Below are 22,868 nucleotides of genomic sequence, written 5' to 3' on the forward strand. Positions count from 1 at the left end.
ATATATTGGGTTAAATTTTATGAAAGTAGACTTTGACGAAAAAACTAATATGCACTATATTATAGTATGGAGGGAGTATGTTTCTCATATATATAGAATTTATGTGCCGAATGGTGTGGGATATGGAGTTGTCAAGCATGTATGGCTCCGAATGCCGATGGTTACTCTCACTTGTCCTTTTGTAATTCTCCCTCCTCCACCTTATCCGATCAATAGAATCACATTATGTTCGGACGGGGGAGGTAGAGGAGGAGGGAGGGAAGGGGAGGGAGAGAGATAGAGGGGGAGGGGGAGGGGGAGGGGGAGAGAGAGAGAGAGAGAGAGAGAGAGAGAGAGAGAGAGAGAGAGAGGGAGGGAGGGAGGGAGGGAGGGAGAGAGAGAGAGAGCACTGCTGTCTGGCCAATGATGAACGAGGCATAAGGACCTCATGACGCTCTCTGATACTCCATGAAGAATCCATTTACATGCACAATGAATGATCCATCCAATCATTTTGGTCCAGCTTTGTTCTATAATTGTTGTTGCTCATACTTGAATCATGACAATGCCTAATAAAATCAACTTTCCTTGGGGCAGGAGCAACCACAGCTTCATCTTCTAGCCGGTGTCCATCTACCCGGCCACAGGCGAGCGTGCTCTCGAATAGTCCGGACTGGCGACTGGCGACATGCCTAGACTCCCCCCAAATCCCTAATCCAATCTCCTCGTTCCAGCCAAAACTTCCCCAATCCATCCACAAATCTCTCTGCTCCACTCTGTCTCCTACTCTTCTCTATCCAAATCGTGTTCCTTTCCCCTGTTTCCAAGTTCATCCACCACAAGGCTTATCCATGGAGAACGACATGGAGCGAAACCTCAATCAAAGGAAAGAATCAGATGAATCTGTCCCGGATCTGGCTCTCACGATGCAAGCGATGAGCTTATCGGAGCCGGGACTCTGCAGAATCCAAGATAATCAAGAGGTTAAACAGGAAGTATTGGATTTTTCATGTTGCCTGATAATGAAGGTAGCAAACACAGGAGCAACCCCAAGGTCTCTCTCGCAGCAGATGCTAGAAGAAGCTATGGCCAGAGCATGGAAGGAGAAATACCATGGCATTACACAGGTATCCAACTCTGTATTCATGGCTCATTTTAAATCCCAGGAGGATTTGGTTTCGGTTTACATAAAGCAGCCTTGGATAGCTGGTTCAGAAAATCTTCTAGTTGATTGGTTTGATCCAAATATGCATGCTACCTCAAGTTCAGACTACAAATTTGACAGCATACTAGTGACAGTAAGAGCCTATGGAATACCTAGAAATAAGAGATCTATTACATTACTGAAGGATATTCTTAAGCAAATAGGTGAAATTTCTGATTTCCAAGTTCTGCAAGAGAGCAACTTATTTGCTAAGCAAGATTACATATGGGGTACAGCCAAGGTATTAGTTGTGAAACCTTTAAAAGATAAAGTGGTAGTCAGCTTTATGGATGGCTCATCCACTACTGCTTATCTCCACTATGAGAAAATTAAAAGGGCATGCCTTTTCTGCGGAGTCATGTTTCATAATGTGCAAGACTGTACTGTCAGGAACAATTTGATTTCAGAGAGACAGAGAAAGAGACAATCAAGCCAAGATATACCAACACACAGATTTGGTCAGTGGATAATCAACGAGAGGCTTATACCGGCAGAGATAATCCATAACACCAGAATGGGGGATCAATCATCGAATCAACAAGGACAAATTCTGCAAAGGCTGAGAAATATATTTGCTCAAGATCCAAAAGGGAAAGGAGAAATGACAACACCGCTTCCAAATAGGAATGAAATGCAATCAAGTCCTGATGCAGGTTTTCATGGTGGAGTAGGAACTCAATACACTCTACCTGTTATTGCTCATCAGCCTTATGAACAACCTACATCAAAGAAAGATACAGTCATGCAAAACTTTCAAAGCAACGCAGATAAAGGGATTCCGAATCATTATCAGCAGATAATAGGAGAGAAGTCATTATACACATACAGTCACCAAGGACCTCCACTGATAGGGAATGTTACTGGTGTAGTTCAGGACCATCCAGCAGCAGTAAAAGGCGTAAAAGCAGGAGATATCAGTATCAATCCAGTTCCGGAGCGACATTTAGCAAAGGAGATGACTGAAAAGACACAACAACAACCCAATAAGGACATCACTCAGTTGGAAATGTCAGCTAAATCTGCAAGCTCAAAGAGATCGGCTCCCTCTACTGAAATCATAGGTCAGCCTTCAGCAAAAAAATCATCAATAAGTCAAAACATGAATGTGCCCTTTGAAACAGAGAATGCAGCTAGGCCGACTCTCATGCAATGCACCATGAGGGATATATCCCCATATAATCCAAGTCTCTCTCTCACGCAAAATGCTCAATTGATGGACGGAACGCTCAAGCAACAGCATGATGCAGAACCAAGCATTTTAGGAACTGCTCCACCTCTTGCTGGATCACCAAGGCCTGTCTTTCCAAATGTTTTCATAAATAATGAAGTTGCAGGAAGGAAAAAATTCTCAAGATGGGATATGAAAACTCAAGGGACAACTCATTTTACACCTGGATCAGCTACTTGGAAAAGGCATGTCAATGCAGGAAGAGGGAAATCAGTGCCAACCCGCATAAATACTATGCCTCCACCATCACCTTGCAGATCAGATGCAACAAGTGCTATTGGCTATTCTTATGAGCATGAACCTTGGCCTCTCCACACACCTGCAGCCTCTCTGTCACAAGAAACCCAAGACTCAAGAAGAGGAGCTTTTTCACCACCGCAAATGACTAGGGAGTTTTATGTGGCACCAACGGCTCTAATTGGACAATCCTTAGGGAATATGCAAGAGGAAGCAAACCAGGGAAGTGAGAGGAAAGAACAAGATGTTGACAAGAATGGAAACAACAATACTGAGGCAGCGGCGCCAGCCTTTAAGGCGCCACGGGCGCCATGAAAGCTCTAGGTTGGAACTGCCAAGGCATGGGCAAGAGCCTTGGTAGTACCAAAATGAACCATCTTGCCAGAATGATCCACTCTGCCAAACCTCAGGTAACCTTTATCTCTGAAATAAAATCTACTAAGGTTAGTTCTTCTGACCTTGTCTCTAGGTTTAATATGTGTGATGCTATTGTAGTACCTTCAAGAAGTCGTTCTGGAGGGCTTTGGCTTATGTGGACGGACGAGCTGAAGCTGCATGTTCATAGTTCTTCTTTTTATGTTATCCTAGCCAATGTTACTATAGTTGCTACTAGTCAAGAGTTTGGGTTAGTTTGTATATATGGCGACCCCTATCATCAGCAAACTAGTGTAGTCTGGAATGAGGTCGCTACTTTTGTGTATAATAACTGCAATCTCCCTATGCTTTGCTTAGGTGATATGAATGAACTTCTGTATGCCGTGGACAAAAATTCTCAGAATATCAATATTCCTCGCATGAATGCCTTTCGTGCTCTTATTAAAAACTGTGGTTTCTTTGATCTGGGTTTCAGTGGACCTGCTTATACTTGGACTAATAAACGCTTCTCTTCAAATCCTATTTATGAAAGGCTTGACAGATGCTTGGCTAATGCTGATTGGTGTAATACTTTCCCAATTTCTAATGTGTATAACATGCCTATTTTTCATAACATAAGTGATCATGCAGCTATTTTACTATCTACGGATGGTCCGGTCAAGCGAATTAAAAAGTCTTTTAAATTCGAAAACTGGTGGCTCAAAGAAAAAGACTTTCAGGACTATGCAAAGGCAGCTTGGAATAAATCAAAAAACAAATCCTTTTCAAACAGGACTAATCATCTTGCAGGTCAACTCAAAGTCTGGTGCAAGAAGAAGAAACCTTTACAACAGGAACTCACGAATCTGGAAGAGCAAATCAAGAACATACAAATGGGAGTTGATGGCAATATGGACCAAAATAAAGAAGCTGCCCTTATAACCAGGTATGAACAAACTTTGACTAAGCTTTCTGATTCATATATGCAAAGAGCTAAGAAACATTGGATTAAGGATGGTGATAGAAACACTGCTTATTTCCACAAAGCTATCATTAAAAGAAGAAGAAGAAATACTATTGCCTCTATTAAAGATGAGAATAATGTGATGCATCACATGCCAGACAAGATAAGTAATACCTTTGTAACCTATTTTAGATCTATATTCGCTTCATCAAACGTTAACAATGGAAGACCTTTCTTAAATTCTCACATGCCTCAACATAATACCGACTTTACTTATTCTATACCTGATGAGAAGGAAGTTCTTGAAACTCTCAAAGATATGAGAAGGAATGCTTCTCCAGGTCCTGATGGCTTCAATGTTGAGTTCTATATTGCCGCCTGGAATTGGATAGGTAATGATGTTATGCAGCTGATTACGGTCTTTTTCCAATCTGGTATTATGCCTGCTCACATTAATGACACTCACATTGCTCTTATCCCTAAAAAGCTTGTGCCTTTAATCCCAGCTGATTATAGACCAATCAGTCTGTGCAATGTTATTTACAAAATAATTGCAAAATGTATTGCTAATAGACTGAAACCTCACTTACCTGATTATATTCATCAGTCTCAGCAAGCTTTTATTGCAGGCAGAAGAATAAGTAACAATATTATCATTGCTCAGGAAGTTACTCACTCCTTTGCTCTTAGTTCTTGGAAACATAAAGCCTTTATGCTTAAGATAGATTTAGCTAAGGCCTTTGATAGACTGGAATGGAACTTTATTGTTGCTGCTCTTAATAGGAAAGGATTACATGAGCACTTCATTAATCTTATACATGCTTGTATTTCTTCTCCTACTTTTTCTGTTATTATCAATGGACAACCTTTTGCTAAATTTAAGAGTAACAGAGGCATTAGACAAGGTTGTCCTTTGTCTCCTTATTTATTTGTCATATCTATAAATGAACTTTCAATCTCTTTACAAGAAGCTATGATGACTAATAATTTTACGGGTATAAAACTTGGTCATAACTGCCCGCCTATACATTCTCTGCTTTTTGCTGATGACCTTTTAATGTGTGGGCAAGCTACTGAACATGAGGCTTTGAAAATGAAACAAATACTGGATAATTTTTGCAGCATTTCAGGTCAAACACCAAATTGGACGAAATCGGGAATATTATTCAGTAAGAATGTGCCCAGTGCGGACCGTGAGCTCATTAAGCAAATTTTTCAGGTACCAAATATGGATACTAATTTCATTCATCTTGGTCATCCTCTAATTATTCCAGGTAAAGACAGGAACGCTGCCTATAACTTTGTATTAGATAAATTCAAATTTAAGCTCTCTACTTATAAGGCTGACCACCTCTCTCATGCAGCAAGACTTGAGCTAATAAAATCTGTGTTCTCCTCCATTCCGGTTTATTACATGTCTAACATTCTTTTCACCAAGAAATTTATTACAAAAATTAGAGCCATTATTAGGAATTTCTGGTGGACAGGTATTAGGGGAGAGACAAACTCAAAAAGTCTTTGCTTAAGAGCATGGAAGGACATTTGCAGCCCGAAGAATGAAGGAGGGCTAGGAATTAGGAATCTACAAGCTATGAATCAGAGCTTAATTCTTATGACTGCTTGGCGAATTGCAGATAACAAAGAAAATTTTCTCCATCTCGTCCTTAAATCTAAATACTTTCCTGATTCTTCTATTTGGAGACCTGATGCTAACGTTCCTAAATCGCTTTACGGTCCTCTCGTTTTAAAAATTCTTCCGATCCTCAAACAAAACTCTTTCTATCAAATTTCGGCTGGTAATTTATCCATATGGAGCTCACCTTGGTGTCAAGGCTGGACTAATATTTACGATGCTTTGATTATACAAGAATCTGGTTTTACTTATCCTGCGCAGGTAAAGGACCTTTGGATGCAAAACCAGAAGGAATGGAACACGAGCCTTATAGATACACTTTTTCAAGAACCTCTTGCTTCTTCTATCAAGCAAACACCCATTATAAATTCTCAAGAAGAAGATCTTCTATGCTGGAGACCAACACGAGATGGAAAGTGCAATTCAAAGACGGCTTACAAATCATGCCTGCAAAAATTATACGACGATGGTGAACCAAAGCCCACACAGGTAAGCTCTGAAACTACACAACTCCTCAAATTCATTTGGAAGAACAAACAGATGACTCCTAGAGTCCAAACATTTGGATGGAGGCTTTTGCGCAGAGCGATGCCGACTGGAGCAAGAGCTGGTAAATATTCTAAACACATAAGCAAACTTTGTTGTAGATGTGCAAATGAAGAAACAGATATCCATCTCTTCTTTCTCTGTCCTTATGCTAGAGCTGCTTGGTTTGCTGATCCTTGGTTCTTGAAAATTGATCAAATGGTTCATATTAATAGCTCTCTTACACAAATTCTTCAAAACCTGCTTAATATGCATCATCCTAACGGCTCCATGCAAAACATTCTTACTTTTCTTTGGTGTATGTGGAAGGCCAGGAACGACTGTCTTTTTAATAAAAAAGATAGACATCCATCTCATATTATTCATATGGCTAACTCTATTATTAACAACATGGAAATGACAGATGTTGTGCAGGGAATTTTAGAACACAATTTGCCCACAGGTTCAAACCACAAGACGCATACACAAGGACCAACACAGGATGGAGAAATGCTAGAACAAGGACAAACTCTGAAGTCGGATCTTCAAATCATGGGAAGCAAAATTTACACAGATGCTTCTTGGAAGACCAAGAAAATTCCTGGAGCTCAGGGAATTATCTCCACAGGCCTTGGAGTCTTCTGTCATCTTCAGAGGCAGAATGGGGAGGAAAAAATTCTTATCCAAGCTTCTACTCTCAAAAAAGCCCCCTCTCCTCTCATTGCTGAAGCCATTGGACTATCTCTTGCAGCTCAGTTAGCAAAGAAAATTGGTGTACATCACATAACCTTCTTGACAGATAATCTCACTCTTGCCAAGGCAGCTGCGGCGAACAAAATATCTGACAAGCAAGTCCCTTGGGAGCTAAGGGAGCAAATTGCAAACTATCAGAAGGCCTCAAGGAACATAGAGAAAAAAGTCTTTCATATTCCCCGAAATCTTAATGGTATTGCTCATGATTGTGCTAAACAGGCAATTAGACAAGATAAGTCTTTGCCTATCTTTTCCTGTTCTAATTCAGCTCACTCTAGAATAAGCAATTGCCCTATAGCCTCTACTCTTTCTCAAATTCATCTTCAGGGAATTGTACTACATGCTGTAAACTGTCTTTGAGCTGAATGAAATATTTGGCGCCCCCGGCGCCACCCCTTGTTCAAAAAAAAAAAAAAAAAATCAACTTTCCTTGACTTATTTAATCCATGTCACTTCTTGCCTCACTTACACCACTTTCAACTTGCAGTTCAGGCACAAGGACAAGAGAGTGTGCACTTATTTACTTTGTTCGAGATCGCATCATTTCCATATATATGTCATCCCTACGGGCAGAGGAGGAAACAAGTGGCAGTTGAGGAGGGGAAAGTAAGTGGCAGCGGATGCGGAGGGAAACGTGGAGAGATTGAAGGAGGGTATCAATGGCAGAGCTTGCCAAAGCTTGCTAGGGAGAAAAATATAATATATAAGTTCCCGGGGAGGCAAAAACACAAAATTTCCTAACCTAAGTTCTCAAGGAAAAAATTACTTCATGCTTGTACCAATCTTGGGGGGCTGTGGCCCCTCTTCACATGCACTAAGCTCTGCCATTAGTGGGTGCCGACAAGCTCTCTACCTAGCAGACATGGGAATTGCGGTGCATCAAGGAAAAGCGGGAAACATTGAGGAGGGGGGGAGCTAGACCTCTAATACTGATCTGAAGCGGCAAATGGATCTTATGCCACACTGGATCTAGCAATTTGGTAGATTCTATCCCACCTCAAGAATATATGTATGGAAAACAAAGAAATGACAGTATGCCAATCCCTTTGATAAGTTGTATGATCCGGATGGAGCAGTTCCTGAGTTTGATGACTAGGTTGCGCCTACAAGACAAGCGTAATGATTTTAGATGATTTCACTCAAATATAATGGTGAATCGGGAGTGGGAAATTCTCAAAAAGATTTCAGGTGGGTCAGGGTGGTTAGTTTGGATGTTTAAAGTGGTTAAGATGTCATGGAACCAGTACGCTTGTTACATTTAGGTTCCAGTACTTTGAACGGTAATATATTGGTCCAAGAAGTACATGAAGTGACTCAGTTAGTAATTAGGGCACATGTGAGCATCCGACCATGATTATTTTGTGATTTTACCAGATGCTGTCCACATATATCCACTAAAGGGCCTTTAATATTTGAAGATATACACCCTTGTAAACCGAGGCATCATTCTACCAACTCCCACATCCATTCCTCCCACCCATACATAACCTTCTTTCAAGTTGTAAATATCGCAACAATCTTCAACAAGTCTGCTATGCAAAAAGACTTAACACTCTAGGATTGGACTTTGCTACAAAGAATAGATCTACGAAACACTTATTCCCTGATTTTGGCATTTGAAATAATGTTTTCGAGTCTCTCCTCTGATTTCAAAATTCAACGAATGTCAGGCCACTTCACCAAGAGTAGCTATGAATTGAAATACGAACAACAAGCTTGCAATATTTTAGTCTCGGTATAGAGTGGGAGTAGATGAGAAAGAAAATAAATAGGGGATTTGTTTTAAAAATGCCATTTTGAATTCTTATATACCTTCTAGAGGCCTACATGCAAAATCTAGTTCTAATAAATAAGGGCGGGAAAGATTCATGTCAAAACTAGCTGGCCGAAATGACATTGGTCAAAGAAACATTAGTGCATGATCTGACCCCTACATGAGCGTTCGGGGCTAAAATGAGCACATATGTACTCTTGGACCAAGAGGCTATGATTCAAAGTACACCTGGGGAAAACTCAGGCCGGGCCGAGCTTCGGGCCAAGCCCGAAAAAGCCCGAACGTAAAATGCTAAGCCCGAGCCCGGCCCGGTCCGACCATCGGGCCTAAAATTCAAGCCCAAAATTGGTTCTATTCGTCGTTATCTTTCCAACAAAATTGGTTTCATGTGAATCGGAGTTCGGGAGCATTAGTTATTAAAGAAAAAGGAAAGAGGAGAAAAGAATATAAAAAGAGAAAAAGAAAAAAGGGGGAGGGACCAGCCGGCCGACCGGCCCAGACACCGGCCCACCCGGTCCGCGACCGGGTCCGGCGCTGGTGCCATCCGGGCCGCCTCCAGTGGCCTTTTGGCCCAAGTCCGGCTGCTGGCCCGGTCCTTGACCGGCCTGCCCGGCACAGGCCCCGGCCCGACCGGGGGCCTCGCTGGCCAGCTCTCCTCTCCGCCGCCCACGCGCTATGGGCCGCCGTGCTCTGCCGGTTGGGCCGTTCCGCCCCGCGCGGCCCACGCGCCTGCGCCGCCCACTGTTTTTCGCCGCACAGCACGCGGCTGCTGCCGCCCGGCTGATGGGCCGGCTCGACCGGGCTGCCGACCAGGCTCCCCAGTGCCTGGTCTGGTCAGCCGGCTGGGCCGCCGGCTGGGCATGTTTTTCTGCCCGTTTTTCTTGCCCTTCTCCTGTCTTTTTCCTCCCAACGGTTTTATTTGCTCCTAGCTATAAATAGACCTTTCTTCCACCTTGAGCTTACTAGTACTTCTTCCCTTTCTCTCAGCTCCATTGTTGCATTTGAAGAAGTTGCTCTCTCTCTTGTTCCCCCCCATGATTCTTGCTCATTCTTGAGGGATCTAAGAGAGGAGATCTAGATCTACACTTCCACCAAACCATTTCTTCTCTAAGTGAGGGGAACTCTTGGGATCTAGATCTTGGAGTCTTTTGTTGATTTTCCCCATTGTTCTTCCTCTCCAATCTCATCCTAGCATTTGTTGTTTGGGTGGGATTTGAGAGTGAAGGACTTGAACACCTCTAGTGTTCTTGCTTTGCATCATTGCATAGTGTTGAGCTCTCCACCACGATTAGTTCGAGTGAGAGACCGTGAGCTTGTTACTCTTGGAGGGAGACCTCCTAGTTGGCTTGGTGATTGGTGCTCCGGTGATCTCTTCAAGAAGATTGTGAAGAGGCCCGGGCTTCTCCTTCGTGGAGCTTGTGAAGTGGTTGTGGAGCTTGCCATCTCCGGAGCGGAGGAAAAGCTAACCATAAGGAAAGGGCCATTATCCTTCGTGGGTGTGGTTCGGAGAATAGGGTGAGCCTTCGTGGCGCGGGGAATCCTTCGTGGACCTCCACTCCTCCAAACGTGACGTACCTTCTTGCAAAGGAAGGGAACACGGGAATACATCCTCGTCTCCGCGTGCCTCGGTTATTTCTATACCCGAGCTCTCTTTCCTTGTGATAGTCATCGTGCTTGAAGTACATATATCTTGCTATCACTTGTGCTACATATATCTTGTGCCTATCTTGCTTAGCTCTAGTTGCCATTGTTACACTTAGTTGAGCTTAGCAAATTTAGGGTTTGTGCTTGTAAACTAAACCCTAGTTTAATTCCGCATTCTTACAAGACAAATCCGCAAGAGTTTGTAATTGCCTATTCACCCCCCCTCTAGGCGACATCTCGATCTTTCAGAGCCACCAAAGAAACAAAAAAGAATAAAAGGATGGACTCCCATAAACATAAATATAAAAAAAGATGTATCATCTCTCTTGTATATAGGTTCCACTAAGTAGATAACATCAGAGAGATATTTATCCATAAAGAAACGTGTACTCACGAAATGGATACGAAAGAAATAGAACATTATAGCCAAAACAAAGTCATACAACATAACAATAAGATATTGTCTTGATAGACTGACCAATTAATGGCTCACTTTTATCTTGTTGTACATTGATGAACTTCAGCCACCAGCACATCAAAGACATCACAACAATCAAGAAGGGAAATGAGATAGTTGGATGCTTTGAGAGAAAGACAACAAGTATCACAAAGAAGGAATACTAAAAGAAAGAATCAAATTTACAAATTCATATATGTTGCACATGTGAGCATATTGAGGAAAAAACATGCAATATAATTGCCAATTTGACATATTTGGGATTAGGTGAGTCATGAAATATGCAGTCATCTCAGCTTTTCCACATTTACGATAACGAGGTTTCTTTAAGATCTTTGCAAGAACCAAAATATTTTCACATAAATATTCATGGCAAAAGACACCCAGAGGGTTGGATACAGTAAAATAATGCATGAAGTAGATAGATACTTGTTACCAGGATAGCATTGGTGATCCATGCACTTTTAGCCGGCGATGGCATCCCTTAGAAGCCCGCTGACGCCCGGAAAAGGTATGGAGGTAAGAGGAGGAGTGGTACCTTCGATGACGATGAGCTCGTGGCCTTCACCAACATGACCGTCACTGTGAAGGACGTCACAGAGGCCATCCAGGACAACAAGCCATGCACCCTAACAGGTACCAGGCAATCATGGACAATGTTGGCTTCAATGAGGAGTCTCTCGTGGCAGTGATCATCCACCTTGGTCGACCACAAGGCCCAATGTCCTAGGTTTGTTGGCATGGTACAACCACGCATGATCATCTAGCTCAGGAGCTACCTAGCCAACTACTACTACAATCTATAGTGGTGTCCTTTGGGTCGCAGGGGTGGGATGCATGCATGGAGGTGTTGGTGATGATATGTTGATGACTTGATGATGATGGTGTACATTTTAGTGTAGCTAAGGCTTAAAGACTTATTATGGCATGTAACTATCATGAGGTGCTATATACAAGCCCCTTAAGTGATTGTGACCTTCCTGTGTGTGGATGACACCCTCTTTTGATGTGGTGGTATGTTACCCCATAGTTGATGATCACGCATGAACCTCTTAGTTTATGATCTGGTGTGAACATTGTGATGCTTTCTTACGACTTGTTTGATGCGTGTCATCAATAACCTTACTTGTTCTTCTTATGTTGTGCTAGTGGTACATGGTATTTAAAGGAAGGCATCCAAGAATCCACCATTCATGGAGGGTCTGACAAGAGCAAGTCAATGGTTTCTTCCACAACAACTACATATGCATGATACTTACAAGGAAGCACATGAGGAGTACGAAAGCTTCTTGGCTATGGCTATTCAGGTTATGCTTCACTAACCAATGCATTATCAGTAAATGCCTCTATAATTACTGCATGATTTGCCAATGCCCCATCAACAAATGAGTTTTTTTGCCATGCCATTAAATGGAGAACTTCAGGTACGACACAATAGAGTGAAATATTTCATCATCTTCTTCTTCTTGATATTGTCGTGATCGTCATGTTGTTATTCTTTTGAATCCTATATGATTGGATGAACATAGAACGACATGATAATCTCACCGTATTTGAACAATGGTAAGAACATAAGAGTATGGTAGCCTTATGTGTGCAACCAAACAACAACATGTTGCATCACCACAACCAAAATTTGTTGTGTGCAGGACAGCAAACGAACATGGCTTTATTACCCAACCGGTGCATGAATTCCTTCGAAAGTGGCATATAACCTGTTTGCAACAAGGTAATACTTAAGTAGGCAACCCTCAGGAAGCACCAAAATGAGCCCAGTCTACTAAATACGCTCTAGTTGTCTCAAAATGGCATTTGAGAAGGAAAATGCTTGTAATCGGGCGACCGATCGCGCGCTCCGATCGGCCGTCCCGACACCGTGTGCTGGTTCCGTTTCACTCCGTACTTCCGCAGGCTTGCTCGCGCTGACGCCCTGCTAGCTGACTTCCCTGTCCAATCAGCTTGTGCCCCCCCCCGTTTCTCACGCAGGTGAACCCAAAGAACACCAGGTTGCTGACCCGCCTTTTGACCAACTGCACGGGAGGTTGCGTGCGAGGCAAAGGAACATGTGTTGTTGCTGCATGTACTACATATTGCTGCTCGAGTAGTGTGAAGAGATATGAGCAAAAGTAGCAACGTGCATTATGCATGCATTGATTACATGAGTGTTAGAATATATTTCTTTCACACCATTGATGTACACCAATATTTTTCATGTAATCTAGAGGCGACGTTTACCAATCTATGTAGACAGATGAATATATTATTTTATAAAAACACTTGGACTCAAACGATTAATTGCGGTGCTCCGATCGGCCGTCTCAGACATGCGTGTCTTGCCCACATCTATTTTAGCAGTGCATGCCTAAAAAGTTTGTAATGATGCGTTGGAGTAGGGGTGGCGGCGCGTCTTGCCGAGCTTGGCTACGAGCACATGGAGTTAAAAGCGGAGCTAAGAAAGATGGCTCCACCAACCCGGTAATGTTGAATCGGTGAGAACAAGGACACCATTGATGATGTTACATATGTGATTTCACTTTGTAACAAACGTTTATGAATTTTGTTACAAAATCGCACGTGAAATTTTACAAGGTTTATGTGTGTTTGCTACAAGTTAGTTTTTATCGGGTTTTTTCAATGTTGCACATGTTCTTCCAAATTGTAACAAACTCGTATGGTTTTTTTACGAAAGCACATACGAGATACTACAAGATCTCTAAGATCTTGCTACAAGTTTTTATTCCCCTATGATTTATCCAATATTGTATACATCATTTTAATTTGTAACAAACTTATGTTGCTTTTGTTGGGAAAACACATGTGAGATGTTATGTGCATTCACTACGTGTTTTTTCTCTGGCTTTTTTTTATGTTGCACAAGTGATTTTGAAATGTAATAAAAATATAATCATTTTGTTGTAAAATCATATGACGGATATTGTAAGGTTTTTTGAGTATTTGCTACAAGTTCGTTTTTTTTCCTCGAATGTTTTTGATGTTTCTTACATGCATTCAATGTTGTAAACACATGTTTATTTTGTTGTTGTAAAGGTATATATATTATGATAGGAGTTTTTATGTTGCTTATGTGTGCTAAAAATGTTGTAAATACATATTTATTTTGTTGTTTTGATGGTATATATATTATGATAGGAATTTTTATGTTGCTTACGTGTGCCAAAATAGTTGTAAACATATATTTATTTTGTTGTTGGAAAGGTACATAAAGTAAGCTAGGATTTTTTGATGTTGCTTACGTGCGTTCAAAATGTTGTAAACCAAAATTTATTTTGTTGATGTAGAAGTACATGTAATATGCTAGGGTTTGTTTTTTAATGTTGATTATGTGGTTTCAAAATGTTGTAAACAAATATTTATTTTGTTGTTGTGAAAGTACGTACATTATGCTACACCCTCCGTCCATAAAAAGATGTCTTAGATTTGTCTAAATTAATAGTGTCCATATACATCCAAATTTACACAAATCTAGGACATCTTTTTGTGAAGAGAGGTACTACAAAAATAAAACAATTTTATTTCAATTATTATTGTGAGTTTTTTTGCTGGAATGCTATTACATGCAATTATACCTTCTATTGGATGGCGCATATAACATGTTATATCATGTTAGAAGGTTCAATTTTACGATTTTTTTTGTACAATTTTAATTCATTTATCCTATGGGTGATTTAATTTATAATAATTATTTCAATACTTTGGTGACGTAAGATACCCTATCCTGAAATTTCTGTGTATGCACCGGCCAAAACTAGCAGGAGCTAGCATGCCGTCAGTAGCTACCAGCCGAGCCTAGCTAGGCCTCACGCATGCATGCGAAAATAAGCAGCAACGTCGCACTAGCCAGAGCACACAACGAAGAAATGTGGACGCACGGGGTGGACCACCTACGAGTTAAAGCATCGGATGCATGCAGGCCATGTTCGTGATCGTTAGATGCAGACCATGGACGGCTGTGGTGCGACCGATTCTTGCGGGCGGATGGCACAAGAATCGGTCGGCCGACCGACGCCTAGCACGGGCCATGTGAGAATGTTTCTGTGAGCTTATGAGATTGGGCATTGTCTTATGATATAGATTGGGCATTGTGCCAGCTGACGAGACTCGATGTCAACCATGTCCAAATTCTTTGCAGAAAGTCAAAATGACGAGCGGCGGAAGGATTAATGTCTCTGTCAGTAGAATTGAAAAGAACAAACACCAGATCAGCCGAAGGTTGCATCCGAACTTTTCTTGGAAACTGGCGGTGGCGATGTCCACTGCCACGGCGCGGATGCAGCCAGCGGGCCGTGCCACAAATCCAATCCAAAATCCCCGCGCGCGCCGGGGGCCGTCCCAACCTCGCACGCCACGCGGTCCGGTGGTGAATGCCCGAGCCCGACTCTGCCTCTCCGCCTCGCTCCACCCCACACCCCTGTCTTCTTCCTCCGAAGTCCACTATATAGAACCCAAGATTCCCAAACCCCGAGCAGGCCCGCACCCGACGAACACCGGAACCAGCCATCGCCACTCCACCAAAGCTTCTCACAGGTCACAGGATCACAGCAGCAGCGACCCGCCCGAGAACGCGCGATGCCAAACAAGCGGTCGCTCGACGCCGCCGTGCCGGAGCAGGAGGCGGCGCAGTCCCCGAGGAAGCGGCTGCGGCAGGCGGTGTTCCTCGTGATGCGGATGTGAGCGCCTCCCCTCCCTACTGGCTATTCGTTGCTTAATCCTTGGCCATTTCATCGAATCCTCGATCCTTCCTTCTCTCGCTTCCTTTGCTTCAACTCACCTGTCTGTCGCCGTTTGCTTCGCTCGGCCGGATCTAATGTTTCCGCGGTCGCCGCAGGGAGAGGAGGGCGAGGGCGGTCACGGTCGAGCAGACCGTTCGCCAGGTAATGGAATGGGGGATTCCTCTCTCTCCACATTTCGATTTTGAATAGTCTTCTCTTCTCCCGGCTTTGTGCTCTTGGCTTTGCGGCAAGTGATAGGTTTGTCGTGTACTCGTGCAACAGGTGCAGCTCGATATGGCCAAACTGTTTGTACTTGTGATGATGCTCGTCGCGCGGCTTGGCTCGATGGAGAGCCTGCTCCTCCAGCTCCCCAACATGGTACAGGGATTATTGGCGGAGCAGCTTGGTTCTTTTCACAGGTACACTCTACTTGTCCTCTCCTTCCTCTAGGCCTCTAGGGTACATATATGCGTATAGATTACCTTTTGAGGATTTCGTTATGAGCGACAGTACAAATGCGCTTATTTCAGGAAATAACGAGTGAAGTGTGTTGGCTTGCTTGTTATGGAAACTGACACTTATTCTTCTCTGGAAAGTACATAGCCTTTTTAGGAGAAGAATATACTGTCGGCAACATTCAAGCTCATAGTATTTAGAGAGGAAACTTTACAACTATAGTACACTAGTACTATTTGAGGTTCAGATTATCAAGTCATATTTCTTGAGTAAATAAACCATGGATTTGTTCTTCTTTCAGTACTGGTAACTGCGTTAAAATATATGGAGACGCTATCTTAGAGTCTATGTTTTGGGTATTCAACTTTGAGTGTTGTGGATGTGATGGATAAATTCTCCCTTTGTTTAATTAATTAATTAATTCCTTTTTTTTCGTTGTATCATCCCGAAGATCTGTTATGGTATCCATGGAAGAAATGATCCTGTCAGTTCGCCGGACAGAGGTTAGTATTTTGGATATTTATCCATGTAACTTTTTTTTGTCTTTCTGTGACCTTACCCTGTATATCTTAACCCCTTTCCCCTCTGTCATACAATGGTTGCAGCAACCTCAAGCAGCTGCGCTTCCCAATGGTGTTTCTGAGCCTTCAAGTTCAAGGTACAAGCCCTTTTATTTTTCGTATGTCCTCCTTTAACAGTTGTGACCACTAATTCTCCATTAAAAGTTGAGACTGCAACATGGAGGATATCCGTAGTTCCTCTGGTAATTAGTCTTTGCAAGTATTTCGGTTTGTGCTATGATACTAAAACTTATCAAACCAAGTATGTTCTTTCTACATTCTTCTTGTTACTTTCTCACTCCCATCCTAATTAAAATTTTAGGGCGATATCGGAATGTCTTCCTGAAACTGGAGGCAGCTCTGGTGTAGTCAGGCTACGGTTTGTTGATGCTGACAGACCAAAATATTCAGTTTTCACTCGTTGTCCAGTAAAATGGCAGAATGGAGAAAACCCTAAGGTAGCAATATTTCGAAATGAGAAGAAAATCACGGGTGGTGATCTTTCTAAATTGCAAATTGAGATTTTACCAGTCTATGCTGATTTTTTTACTGAGCGAGGACACGACGATTTTACTGAAGAGGAATTCAACAAGCAGATACATAGGTATAATGGGAATGAGTCTGTCTTGAAAACTGTTAATCTCAGAAATGGTGAGGCCGATCTTGGTTCCATCATCTTTAAAGAGAGCTCCTACAGGCAAAATGTAAGATTGGCAGCAAGAGTGAAAAGAAAGGATCCTGCCCACAGAATTCAAGAAGCAATCACTGATCCTTTTGTCGTCAAAGACCGTCGAAGTGAATGTGAGTATATCCAATTATCCGTTCTGGGCATCAATACTTTTTAACTACACCTAGTGTGTAATTTTGGTACACTTTATAATTTGCTCTGTGTTGAAGCATTATTGTTTGCCATAGCTGAAGAACATGCTCCGCCTTTAAGTGTCTATCAGGCTCATTTAAGTAAAATAAAATGTTAAGCACATATTATATCTTTCTAAGAACTGTTTATGGCCTTAAGCACACACAATGCCAAATTTTCACCTGAGAATATGTACTGGCAGTAAATGTTTTGCTTTGAGGGGAATGGCTAGTTCTGTCAGAAAACAGTAGCAATACTTCTGGTTGAGATTTTGGAATGCACTTTTCTTTGCCCAATACAGATTTTATGTCAACTTGTGCATTTCCTGGCTAATGGAGAAAGAGCTGGGTGGGCACCGTTTTAATTTTCTAATGTCGCGTATAAGGTGTTTAATAAATGATATTCAAATGCATGATTAATCGGTTGTTATTTAACATGTAGATTTATCCTTTGGTTGATACCATTACAATCAGATGCAAAGATATCCAAATGAACCAATTTCATATCAGAAATCTTGTCTTAACACACCCAGTTTTTGTGTCTGTTTTCAGCAAATGAAAAGAGTTATCTTCCATCTAAGGAAGATGCGATACATCGACTGAAGAAAATTTCCCAAAAGGGACCACGTTGTGTTGCCCTTGCGAAAAAAAAGGTCACTAAGGTGAAGCACTTGCTGCGTGAGTATTTCAAAGACAAATCTGGTCTCCAAGAGGTAAATATGCACTTGTAATGATATCTCTGCAATCTCCAGTATTTCAAATTTCCTGAAAGATATAGTTGATCATTTTCCTGTATTGAAGTTATCCAGCACCTCCTAGGACGTATTTGTACGTCATGTAATGCTAAATGTTAATGTACACTATAATTTCTGCTAGCATTTCATTATTTGCTAAGGAAACTCTTAATTTTTGGCAATTAGCTTACTGGCATGAAGAGGGAGGATTGGCATTCCATGATTAAACATGCCACCATGTGTAAACCTGGGGATGAGATCTATTCTTATAGGGTTGCACCGGAAAATTGTGAACTCTTATTCAATGACTTCTATGATCTTGTTGGTATGATGAGAAATGGATCATATGTTCCTGCCAGTGACCTTCAGTTTCAGCAGGTATACATTTGACACTGTTCCACTTTCATCGGAATTAGGCTTTGCTATTCACTTAAAATATTAGTGTGCTGGAATTACCTTCCAAATGTTGTCACGCCTATAAGGTATATAGCAATATTTACTTTTATAAATTTAAATACTTCAGTGCCATAGAGATCACCTGTTGGCTAAAGCTATCTCTTGGTGGAGCACAATCCCACCACCTGAGTCCATGTCCTTGTGATTATGAATTTGGGTTCCTACTTATAACGTTAGGCTCCCCTTACGGTTTCCATCCAAAAAGGTTAAAATGATGTGATATTTCGTATACTTAAGACCAATGCATGAACTCAAAATGATTTCTTATCGCTAAATGGAGCCTCTGAGTTTTTAATATTTTTCCTATAAGCATACACCCTCATGATTAAAAATTTGTTGTTGTTCAGCTAGTATCCCTTTTTGTTTGCAAGATCTCGAAATCTAGAATGTACCGAACAATTGGTTTCCCACCTTGCAGTGTTCATTTTTTCGGCACCGTGTAAACCCCTTCAAGCACAATGGAATTCTGCAAGGTGCTAAAGACCTCCCTAGTTCAACTAATGTGGATCCATAATTCATCATAAAAATAAATTGCTATACGATTTAAATATTCTAATGATTTAGAAGTTTGTATGAAGGTCTGATCATTTAAGGCTTGCTGTATTCAAAATTACAAGCAAGCACGGGCTTTACATTGTGATGGCGATGAGATAAATTTAACATTCTGTTACAGCTGAACAACTGGAAAATGTCTGCGTACAAAAGACTTGAGGAGAGAGAGAACTCAGGGAATCTTATCCCTGATTACTTGATGGCGAATGGCCGCCCTGTCCGTGCAATGCCTCTGAATAATGAAGAAGGTCCTTCTGTACAAGCTAGAATGACTGGGCAATATCCTAATTACATAGGTGCACAACAAGGTGAATTTTAATATTGTGTTCCCATCGCTGATCTTGGTTGTTACACGTTTCTAAAAATTCAAATTATTTCAGAATTTGGTGTTCAACAGCAGAATGGGTTCTCACCGGCCGAACTCCTGTCAAACAATGATGCTGGTCCTTCAAAGCAAAACGCACCACTCTTTTCACATCACACTGCGCATCAAGGTCAATATTAAATACCTGCATAATATTTTATGATACATCCTTCATACTGTTATTGCTGCTTCATCGCAAGAAAATTAATGTTATTATTTCTTCTGACGGTGTTGGTAATCAAATTGCTGTAGACCTTGGCCAGCATGGTCCTTCTATGCCACACTGTCATTTGCCCCAGGGAAATAATTTGAATGGTCTCTCAGGACAGCCAACTATTCCTTCCTACAATGTTCTGCCGGTAAGTAAAGTTACTTATGGCACTCAACAGTCCGATCTTCCAATTATTCATTGATAACCTGAAATGTTTCCTGGATTATAGGTTCCAGAGGAGTTGATCACAGGTACAAATCTAATTGGCCAACAGAATGGACACTTAAACTCTTTGACGACTGTTGCTTCCGGTACTTCTTGTTCTGTAAAATGTGCTTGTTTCATCCAACTTTTTCATTCATCCTCCATAATGCTATTGCTGCTTCTGATAGTTTTTGTAATTAACTTGTTGTAGAACTTGGTAAGCACCATCCTTCTATGCCACAGAATGAAACTCCTTACTACCCACCCCAGGAAAATAACTTAAATGGTCAAGGATCATTCTCAGGAGAGCCAACTATTCCGTCCCACATTTTTCCACCAGTAAGTGAAGTCACCTATGGCACAATCAACAATTCTGTCCCGCAATTTTTCATTGACAACCTGAATGTTTCCTTGATGGTAGGTTCCAAAGGATTACTTGATCACAGCTTCAGGTCTAATTGAGCAACATAATGGACACTTAAGCTCCTCAATGACTGATGCTCCTGGTACATCTTGTCCTGCTATAGGTGTGATTGCTACATCCCAGTTTTTCCAATTTCACTGTATATGCACTATGCAGTGTTCTGGATCATCAAGCGTAAAATCACTTCTCCATTGTGCATTGCTGGGTGTTTAAAATGTTGGCATTGAAACATTTCAGATGGACTTAGTCAGGCAACCTCTTCATTTAACCATGCGGACGATGACATCTCGATGGAGTTATCTACACCTGAAGTATGTGTTTTCTTTTGAAAATATTACGACAATCATTGTTTAGAACAAACCAAATATCTTTGCTCCAACTGAACCACTGAATTATATCAATCAATAGCAGTCACATGCTTTAGTATTTTTTTCATTCGTGATGACGTTTGTTCTTGCAGTTGCAGGCAATTCTACAACAAGTGAATCTGCCAGACCAGGGCTTTCTACAAGATGACGACGGTATGCAATTTTCAGTAGTCATGATAACCATAGTTTAATTTCTGTTGATAACTTGATATGCAAGTTAAGCTGCTAAACCTTGGAGCTTGTGTTACTCCAAACATCATTTCCTCCAATCAGAACTCTTTTGAATTCATGAAAAAAACACTCTTTTGACTTCAAACCTAATAATATTAAAAAATTGAAAGTTGATGTTTATCTTCATAATTTCTCGAGTCGATATGCTTTAACTGAAGTGCACCAGACTGTTCAAATGCTAGCTCATTAAAAGTTAAAATTAGGGATGAATCGGTATTCCTTTCGTTATATGCCCTGATAGTGTGTTTCTTTAATTTCAGGTGAACTGCCGAATTTCAGCACCCAGCTTGATGGTTATGAATGATGGCGGCAACCTGTGATTGAACTTGACACGACTGCAATTGGCATTCCTCTACCAGACTGAACTACTCTAGTGCGTCTAAACCATAGTGTTGTAAATATCAAATGTTGTACCCCAGCCATGTAAAGCTTGTATGGCTAGTGGGTACTGGCTATACTAGACATTTGGCTTGCATTCTCATTAATAAACACCGTTAGCAAATGTTTGTGCTGCTAAACTTTGCGTAATCCTATGAAAGTAGTATCAATCAAGCCCGTTTCAGAAAGTAGTATCAATCAAGCTTTCTAGTTATGTTGACACATTTTACTCATAGTATGCTGTGCATCATGAAATCATTACGAATGATCTGAACAATGTAAAATACACGCAAGAGAGAGCACAATAGTTATACAAGATTCCAGTTTCTTAAGTACAAGAGAGCAGTTCCATTTCTCGATGATCCTATCAGCTCCTACACCAAGCCCACGCAAAGAGACACGACAGGCCCTCATCGTCCGCTGCCCATCTGCGAAACCAAACAGGAAGGCATGTTAATTTTTTATCATTCATTTAGTTGACTGAGTCATGAGACACCAAGGATATATAAGGAGCACATTAGCGATGGATGGAGGGATGCATAGTTTTTTCACCTGACTGTGGACCGACTAGCCAAGCAAGCAAGCAAGCACGCATGCGTGCTTAGTAGCCGATGTCTGCGTCGTCGACGACGAGGTCGCCGTTGATCCACTCGCGGTACGCCGCGACCGGCCAGATGAATCCCCTGGGGATGATCCTGGAGGCGAGCTCGACGTCGATGATGATCTCCCTCATGGCGGGCTTCTTCTCGCCGCTGATGGCGATGAGGTAGCTCCTGCCGACCCAGCCGATCCACCCGGCGATGTAGAGGAAGAGGACGCCGGGGGTGATGAACTCGCCCCAGTGCCGCTGGTCGCCGCTGACGATGAGGTGGGGCAGGCCGTCGGAGCCGCAGAGCAGGCCGAACTTGCCGTAGTTGTCGAAGCGGCGCTTGGTCTTGTCGATGGTGGCCTGGATGGCGAGCGCGGGGGCCGAGTCGGGCGCGTACTTCTTGAGCGAGGAGGTGAGCTTCTTGACCGACTGCTTCTCGCGCTTCGCGAAGGCCTTGGACTCCTTGCAGGGGGTCAGGCCGGCGATGTCGGCGGCGGCGGGCGGCGGGGAGGTGGCGGCGGAGGAGAGGAGGACGGAGGAGAGGGCGAGCGCGGCGGAGAAGGTCTTGACGGAAGCGGAGAGGGTGTTGTCGTTGGAGGAGGCGGAGCAGGAGACGGTGAGGCGTGCGGGCGAGCGGGACAGGCGCGGCTTGGCGGCGAAGGCCGTGGAGGTGGCGATGGAGGCGGTGAGGCCGGCCATTGCTGCTGCTGCTGCGTCCGTGGCGCGCGCGCGGGGCGTGTGGACAGAGAGGAGTTTGATTCGCGATCGATGGTGGGCGACTGGTTTGTGTAAGAGAAGGAGATAAGGAGCGTGGCGGGAGTGGGTGAGGCGGGGATAAGAGGAAGTGAGGTGGGCGGCGGCGATTGGCAGGAGGGAATCCGGCGTGGCCGGGTGGGCGCGCGCCGGCAGATTTTGTGGGGGACGCCGGGCTTGTGGCTGCGGTGCGCCGGGGCCTGATTCTGGACGCCCGGGCCGTGTGCTCAGAACTCGTTTGGTGTCAT

The 22,868-nt window shown here is 42.6% G+C and overlaps 2 protein-coding genes across 2 annotated transcripts; one reads left to right on the forward strand and one right to left on the reverse strand.

The window, feature by feature from the left end:
- The first annotated feature begins 15,339 nt into the window (after positions 1-15,339).
- On the forward strand, positions 15,340-21,204 carry LOC124697563. The gene is made up of 17 exons (XM_047230134.1): positions 15,340-15,440; positions 15,599-15,644; positions 15,765-15,901; positions 16,390-16,441; positions 16,544-16,596; positions 16,821-17,299; positions 17,909-18,069; positions 18,277-18,468; positions 19,220-19,406; positions 19,479-19,592; positions 19,715-19,821; positions 19,903-19,984; positions 20,089-20,216; positions 20,299-20,383; positions 20,539-20,612; positions 20,762-20,822; positions 21,161-21,204. The coding sequence occupies exons 1-17, from the start codon at positions 15,340-15,342 to the stop codon at positions 21,202-21,204; spliced, it is 2,103 nt and encodes a 700-aa protein (XP_047086090.1).
- Positions 21,205-21,562: 358 nt separating this feature from the next.
- Positions 21,563-22,622, reverse strand: LOC124704439 (photosystem I reaction center subunit III, chloroplastic). The gene is made up of 2 exons (XM_047236694.1): positions 21,831-22,622; positions 21,563-21,706 (listed from the first exon to the last, which is right to left on the reverse strand). Exon 1 carries the CDS (start codon positions 22,564-22,566, stop codon positions 21,880-21,882), a length of 687 nt encoding a protein of 228 aa, XP_047092650.1. The 5' UTR covers positions 22,567-22,622; the 3' UTR covers positions 21,563-21,706; positions 21,831-21,879.
- Positions 22,623-22,868: the final 246 nt, after the last annotated feature.

The sequence above is a fragment of the Lolium rigidum genome, chromosome 3, assembly GCF_022539505.1.
Source record: "Lolium rigidum isolate FL_2022 chromosome 3, APGP_CSIRO_Lrig_0.1, whole genome shotgun sequence".
Lineage (NCBI taxonomy): Eukaryota > Viridiplantae > Streptophyta > Magnoliopsida > Poales > Poaceae > Lolium > Lolium rigidum.